Raw genomic sequence first — 7223 nt, 5'->3', positions numbered from 1 at the left:
CAGCAGCCAAGCAGCTCCATGATGGAAAGAGCCAGAGATAACTAACCAGCAAGCCCACAGCTTCCTCCTTGCTAGAGATATTTGTAGCAAAAACAAGGATCAGCAAGGAAAACTGAGAAAAGCCCTTACCTTGCAGCAACCTCAGCCCCTGGAGACCTTGCAGCTGCATTCTCCAGTGAGCACCATCGTGCACAGCACCTGCAGCCACTTTTCACCTGGACCAGCCCCAGCAGCATCACCCCACAGCCCTCCACCCCCAGCGTGCCCTCCCTCTGCTACAGCATCCTGCTTTGGGGGCCCTTTTTTTAACTCACAGTGCTGAAAGGCAGCTGCTTTGGGGTGGAACATTGGTGCATTGCAGAGACTCGGTATACCTGGTTTTGGGAAAAAGCTGAGACCTGAGAGGGGCAGAGGGGACAAAGAATAACTTTCTCAATGACTGACCTTAGGGAATTTGAAATTCCCTTCAAATTCCCTAAGGCCACTCACTTGCAGATTTTCCCTGGTCTGCAAGATGCAACCGGCAGCGATGCTCCCTGGCCCCTGCTGTCCCATGCAGGGCCATGCCCTTGCACAGAGCATTGCCACCGTGGGAGCAAACAGGCGCTGCTAGCCCAGATGCAGGAACAAAATGCATGCGAGGGAGGTAACCGATGGCGTTTGCCGATGGAGGGGGTGCCCAGGGTGCAGGGACCGGCTCCAGGTTGGCTGGAGGCTGTTGTGACAACCCTGCTTGGGCCAACATGACACTGGAAAGTTTTTGGATGAGCTGGCCTGCCCCCCTGACGTCCCCTTGCTCCATGACCTTTCTTCCCACAGAGAAATCGCAGCCCCGAGTGCCTGAGTCAGCTGTAAATCCCCAGCATCGATCAGACACTAAATGCGGCACTTGGTGCTTGCAGAAGGGGAACCAGATTGCACGGAGGGAAGAGCATAGTGGGTCCTGGCTGACACCGAAGCGTCACTGGGGCTCCCAGGCAGGCTTGGGGGTGCAGAAACTATCCAGGTGACCCCAAAAGCACCAGGGACTAAGGTGAATGATGGAAACAAGAGGAGCACTACAGTAGTTTAGGGAAAGACAGCTTTTGCTAATTAAGTCCAAGTGCAAAGCCAGTAGGTGTGTCCCCCTCTCCAACAGGGTGAGTTTGGACCTTGCAGCCCGCCAGGACCTGCAGATGCCCCAGCACAACGCTGCCCGCTGAGCCCTGCAGGGTTGAGGGGATCAGGGCGAGGGGGCAAAGGCACCCGTGGGCAGCCCAGGGCCCCTGGCAGCTGCACCCAATGCAGCAGAGGTGCCGCCCTCTCCTTTTCCATCCTCATCAGCGCTCTTCATCCCCCTCACCTGCTCCCTGTGCCCCCTCCATATTCACCTCCCTCTCATTTCCTCTCCTTCCTCTTCCTCAGCTCTGGTCTACATTGAAAACCCTTCCCCAGGGTGGCTGTGGAGGCTCACACGGATGTAATTTACTTTTGTAAAAAGAAGCAGTGTTTGGCCAGTCTAACTGGTACCGGTTCCTCGAGGGGAGAGACGTAGCCTTAGCAAAGGGACATTTTTGCTGGTGGAAACGGTTCTGCAAGGATCGTCCCTGTAAGTGCCGCTGCAGTGGTGGGTTTTGGTGTCGATGGGATCTGGGAGGGACAGGGGCTGGGCGGGCACGGGGTGAAGGCTACAAGGCACTATTGTTTCCCCGTGGCTCTTTGCCTGTCGGTTTTCCGGTCCCTCGTGAGGCCAGCCGGGCGTGAGCCCACGAGACACAGATTTCTCTGATTAGGCAACGCCCGGCAGCCTCTCCTCTTTCGCTTTCAGCTGCCTCTTCCTCCCCATCCCCAGAGGCAGCCCCGAGCATCTGGCCTCAAGTGAAGCGGCACCTGCACCGCGACTTGCACCGGCCACGGCACTGCCATGGAGCCGAGCGCACGGGAGCCCCTCGTGAGGAAGACGAGGTCCTCATATCGGACCTTCACCGAGAGCGCTGGCAAGAGGCTCGACAAAGAGTACCTGCGGTAAGGGCCAGGCTGGGGCCATGGGGCTGGCTGCGGGGCGGGCTGTGCCCCCTGTCCCGAGAGCACTGGGCTGGGGGGAGCTGGTGAAAGAGCTGCTTCAAACTGCTGTCATTCCTGAGTTGCCTTGAGATGGGTCTCATCCTGCCCAGGGTGTGCGGTGCTGGATGAGCCCCCCTGGGAGAGCTGTGGGTGTGCGTGCTTTTGGGCATCCGACTCTCGTGGGGACATAAGATCCTGCTGGGGGGTATGGGGCCTTGAGAGGAACCCCCTCTCTGCTCTGCCAGGACGAGCCGGCTGGGTCCGTGGTGCAGCCCGGCTGCAGCTTCTGCTTTTCTCAGTTTGTTGAACCCACTGAAAACCGCCCGGCATTGAGGAAAGCATCGGCAGTGCCCGGGGAGATGGGCTCTCGCCCCCCCCCGCCACACGGCAGGAGCGTCTGCTGCTCCACTCAGAGAAACCCCACCAGCCTGGGGCTGTGAAGGGCCATTCCCTAGGAAAATCCCTCCGTGGGCGTCACGAGAGCCTCGGCAAAGGCTGAGGGAAGCTGCAAGACAGAGTTGAATTTTCTGCCGGGTGCAATAAGGGCACCCAACACGTCCTTCTCGCTCCGTCCCTCCCTCAGGAGCCTCCACAACAAGCGGCTCTACCTGGCTGTGTTTGCCGCTGTCCTGGGGAACTTCAATTTCGGCTTCGCCCTGGTTTACCCCTCGCCCGTCATCCCTGCCCTGGAGGCTCACCCCAGCCCGGCGCTGAGGCTGAACCAGCACATGGCATCCTGGTTCGGGGTAAGGAGTGGGGTTGTCCCTGCCAGGGGTGGGGGGCAAAGCCAGTGGGTGTGCGGGGGGAGTCCAAACCCACTGAGGCCCCTCTCTGTGTCTCCCTGCAGTCGGTGTTCACGCTGGGAGCGGCAGTGGGGGGGCTCAGTGCCATGCTTCTCAATGACCGCCTGGGCCGCAAACTGAGCATCATGTTCTCGGCGCTGCCCTCCGCCGTGGGATACGCGCTGATGGCCGGTGCCCAGGGGATCGGGATGCTGCTGCTGGGCCGCGTGCTGACGGGCTATGCCGGCGGCGTGACATCCGCCTCCATACCCGTAATGTGCCACGGGAGGGAGTTTGCCAGGGATTTGCACGGCGGGAGACGGGGCGGTGCCGTAGCTGAGCCTGGGGCATCCCGCTGCTTTTTGGAGGCATCAGCAGAGCTCCAGAGCTGCGGCTGGGAGGTTGGGGATGGGGAGGGTGCACTGGGTTAGCAGCCCTGGCATGGCCAGGCCAAGCTGCCCCCACAGTGCTGGACTTTCTTGCCCACAGAAAAGGGAAGGCAGGTCCTCAATCCCTGCACTGTTCCTCCTGGCAGTTACTTCCTCCTCTGTTTACCAAACGCTGACCTCATGTTGCATGCGGAGGGGAAGGCAAGAATTAAGTAACCCTGGGGCACGTCTTTCCAGTAATGGGAGTCTGAGCGTTGCTGCTGGAGTGGTCACGCAGTCACCTTGCCGAGGTGAGGGAGGGAAGCGGTGGTGCCTGCAAGGCTGTCCTCCCCACCTGCCAGGACCAGCTCGTGCCGCCGGACCGGTCAGGTTTCCACCCCGAGAGGGCGGTTTCCCAGCAGTTTGGGTTTCCCCTGGCTGCACTGGATGACTGCGAGGTGACAGAGGACAGGTTTTGGTGGTGACGGCTGTATATCGCAGCTCCGTTAAGCATGTGCTGTCCCGCCCCAGGTCTACATCTCGGAGATCTCCCACGCCGGGGTCAGAGGCATGCTGGGCGCTTGTCCTCAGCTCATGGCAGTGCTGGGCTCCCTCGTCCTGTACGCGCTGGGCAAGTATCTCGGTGTTCAGAGGGCAGGAAACCCTCAGCGAGACCTTAGGGAAGGGGAGTTTATTATAAATAACTTTCTCAGCAAGTTGATGGATTCTTTCCCCTTGCAGCCAGCTCACAGCCACCACGGGTGTGCAAAGGGGGTCTGGACAGGGTTGCCCGTGCGTAACCCACGCTTGTGTGTGTGCTCAGAGGGATGAATGCATAACCCCCATGGACCCGTGGCCATCACCATGCCTGCAGACCTAGGTCCTGCAGAGGTTTCATCAGGGCTGAAGGGCAGCACACGATGAACTGCGTGTGCATCTCCTGCCAGCGTGTGCCCTGGTTGCTGCAGGATCTTGCTGGATCCTCTAAGATTTGGGGGAGCTTGCTGGCATTTCCCCGTATCGAACAACAGCTGAAATTGCTTCTTTGCTAGGAGAAAAACATGGAAAATCTCCCTCTAGTTTTTGGGATTATTTTTTTTCCTCCTCTGGATTTATTAAATCTCTGCTGTTGGGGTGCCCGTGTGGAAGCAAGGCCAGGACTCCCTTCCTAACCGTGCTGCTCCGGGCAGGGCTGGTCCTGGACTGGCGCTGGCTGGCTGTTGCAGGGGAGGTGCCCGTGCTCACGATGATCATCCTGCTCTGCTTCATGCCCAACTCGCCCCGGTTCCTGCTCTCCCAGGGGAAGGATGATGAGGCCCTGAGGTCGCTGTGCTGGCTGCGGGGCAAGGACACGGACTACGCCAGGGAGTATGAGCAGATCAAGGACAGCGTGAGGAAGCAGGTGAGGAGGCTCACCTCCAGCACGGGGGAGATGTAATGTGAAAACTGCAAAATCCAGCCTCCTTTGGGCAACTCCTGAGCCATCTTCTGGGTGCCACGGTAGAGCCCAGAGGTGGTAAGACCTCGGCTTTCTGGCTTTGTCCCCTCCAGAGCCAGCGGGTTTCCTGTGCCGAGATCAAGGACCCCTTCATTTACAAGCCCATACTGATCGCGGTGGGGATGAGGTTCCTGCAGCAGCTCTCCGGTGTCACCTGTGTCCTCGTGTACTTGCAGTCAATATTCAAGAAAACATCCGTCATCCTGGTGAGCCCTGGGGTTCAGCCCGTGCTCGGACTGCTCTGTCTTCAGTGATGGCTGCCCAATGCTCCAAATCCCCTGCAGCTCTAAGACCCCAACTTTGAAGCCTTTTTTTAAAGCGCCTGGTTGGCAGCAATTGCCAAGCACCTGCCCTGCAAAAGGCTGCATAAGGATGGAGAGTAGGACTGGCCCCACTGTCTCCTCGCTCTCCTCCTCCTCTGAGCTTCAGGCTCTTCTCTGGTCTCTTATTATAGGAGGATAGCTTTGACAAGGGCATCAGCCAGAGTCAAGGCAACACATGTAGGAATCTGCCCCTCTCCTGGCTCTCCCATCTCAGCTTCCCCACCGCTTTTGCCGTTGCAGAAACCAGAGTACGATGCAGCTCTTGTTGGCTTGGTACGTCTGTTCTCGGTGGCGATCGCTGCTGTGTCGATGGATAAAGCTGGGAGGAAGATTCTTCTTTTTGTATCGGGTATGTCTCTCTCCCACTGTTGTGCAAGGGAAGCTCTTATTTAAGGATTTCCGTGAGCTCTGCAAATGTGCAGGAGTGGAAACTTCAGCCATACAGGACTCGGGCAGGAGTGGGGGAGGTCTCTTTCCTTTGGTGGTAGCTCAGCTCCTGAGCAGAGGCGTTCCCGGGAGCTTGGCCCTTGGCATGGAGCAGATCGCTCACCCATTGGTCCCACTATGCCGTTGCATCTCTCCACAGCTGGTGTCATGTTGGTCTCCAACCTGACCATGGGGCTCTATATCCACTTCGTGCCAGCTTCTCAGAATGGCACCATTGCCAACAAGACCCTGGTGAGCTCTGCCAACCTTCCAGCTGAGCCGACCAACTACATCACCCTCATCCCCCTCCTGGCAACCATGTTCTTCATAATGGGTAAGTGCAGAGAGTGAGAGCCCAGGACCCACGGCACAGGGCTGGGTACCAGCCTGGGGGGACGTTTCTCATCTGAGGCAGGGTGATATGGAACAAGGAGATTTGGGCTTGGAGTTGGAAGGCAGGCAGATGTCCCTGGAAGACGAAGAAAGATGGCATCTGAAGTCACTTTGAGGACTGACAGAGCATGAATGGGGGGCAATAATGACTGATGCAGGAGCAGGGCAGGACTGCACGGGGCTCTTCTGCACTCCCCAGTGGGCTTTGAAGCCTCAAGAGCCTCACCTTCCCCCTCCTCTCCTGCAGGTTATGCCATGGGCTGGGGCCCCATCACTTGGTTGCTGATGTCGGAGATCCTCCCTCTGAAAGCCCGCGGGGTGGCCTCGGGCCTCTGTGTTGTCGTGAGCTGGCTGACAGCCTTCACCCTGACCCGGTTCTTCCTCTGGGTCGTGGTGGGTACTGCCCCGGGATGGTGTCCAGCAGCCCCTCCTCAGACCCTCTCTGCACCAGCTCATGTCTGCTTTCTGTCCTGCTTTCCAGGAAGTCTTCGGCCTCGAGGTGCCCTTCCTATTCTTCGCTGTCATCTGCACCGGGAACGTCTTATTCACAGGCTGCTGCGTTCCAGAAACCAAAGGCAGATCTCTGGAACAGATCGAGGCCTTCTTCAGGACTGGCCGGAGGTCGTTCATGAGGTAGGAGCTGCCATCCGCCAGCCGTGCCAGGCAACCAGTCCACGTGCTCAAGGGCTACAAAGAAAACAGTTGTGCTGCTGGAGGTGGAGGCTGGAGCTCTCTGCGAAGGCAATGGGAGAGGAACGGGCAGCAATGACCGTCTTGCTTTGGATGTAGAAGTTGCCAACTGGAACTTTGCCTTTTCTTCCTGTCATTCAACACTACCTGTTGCTCTCTGGGCAACACGTCAACCCAAAGTATGGGACCAGGTAACCAGCGCCAGGCTGGATAAAGATGTCCTGGAAAATAGAACACGTGGCTGTGGACAAGAGACCAAGCACGTCCTTCGCTCAGCAGCCACCCAAGCAGCCCGAGAGCCCCAGGGTTTGGCTGGAACAGAGTTAACAGCTGTAGCCATTTTCGCAAAAGTTCATCATGTAGTTGCAAGAATAAAAGAGAGTTTTGCCTCCAACTGCAAGATGTTGCCTTGATTTGCAGAGAAGGGAGCTGCAGGCGGGTGGGATGGGAGAGGCAGACCAGGACTGTGACAAGGGGACCACAGCAGCCTGCAGCTTCCCAGATGAGTCTCGTGTACTTAAGGACTTGGAAAGAGGCAGAGCCAGATATTTTGTATAAAAAGCTGCCACGTTTTATTGCTCTAAAAACACACATTACACTAGAAGCCTAATGAGCAAGACCAAATACAGTTCACAAAGAAAATCCAGGACAAAACAAAGAACAGGAACAGACAAACATTCAGCTGTAGTGCAAGTGATTC

General features: G+C 57.6%; 1 protein-coding gene across 2 annotated transcripts; it reads left to right on the top strand.

Annotated features, from left to right (window-relative positions):
* Nucleotides 1-1850: 1850 nt before the first annotated feature.
* On the top strand, nt 1851-6915 carry SLC2A6 (solute carrier family 2 member 6). 2 transcript variants are annotated; one of them, XM_076355395.1, is made up of 10 exons: nt 1851-2004; nt 2627-2789; nt 2891-3097; nt 3725-3824; nt 4384-4595; nt 4745-4897; nt 5255-5363; nt 5601-5774; nt 6081-6226; nt 6315-6539. In XM_076355395.1, the coding sequence occupies exons 1-10, from the start codon at nt 1904-1906 to the stop codon at nt 6468-6470; spliced, it is 1521 nt and encodes a 506-aa protein (XP_076211510.1). In that variant the 5' UTR covers nt 1851-1903; the 3' UTR covers nt 6471-6539. The 2 variants fall into 2 exon arrangements, with proteins under 2 accessions (XP_076211510.1, XP_076211509.1); XM_076355394.1 differs by lacking the exon at nt 6081-6226 and having other exon boundaries at nt 6315-6915.
* Nucleotides 6916-7223: the final 308 nt, after the last annotated feature.

Source organism: Aptenodytes patagonicus, chromosome 18, assembly GCF_965638725.1.
Source record: "Aptenodytes patagonicus chromosome 18, bAptPat1.pri.cur, whole genome shotgun sequence".
Lineage (NCBI taxonomy): Eukaryota > Metazoa > Chordata > Aves > Sphenisciformes > Spheniscidae > Aptenodytes > Aptenodytes patagonicus.
The sequence above is the reverse complement of the archived record's forward strand: the minus strand, read 5'-3'. Positions and strand labels throughout refer to the sequence as shown.

Excerpts from the sequence above, each read along its gene's own strand:
- SLC2A6 (XM_076355394.1), top strand. The coding sequence starts at position 1,904 with ATGGAGCCGAGCGCACGGGAGCCCCTCGTGAGGAAGACGAGGTCCTCA. Across the intron at positions 4,898-5,254 it reads AGAAAACATCCGTCATCCTG|AAACCAGAGTACGATGCAGC; the intron begins GTGAGCCCTGGG and ends TTGCCGTTGCAG. Across the intron at positions 5,364-5,600 it reads GATTCTTCTTTTTGTATCGG|CTGGTGTCATGTTGGTCTCC; the intron begins GTATGTCTCTCT and ends ATCTCTCCACAG.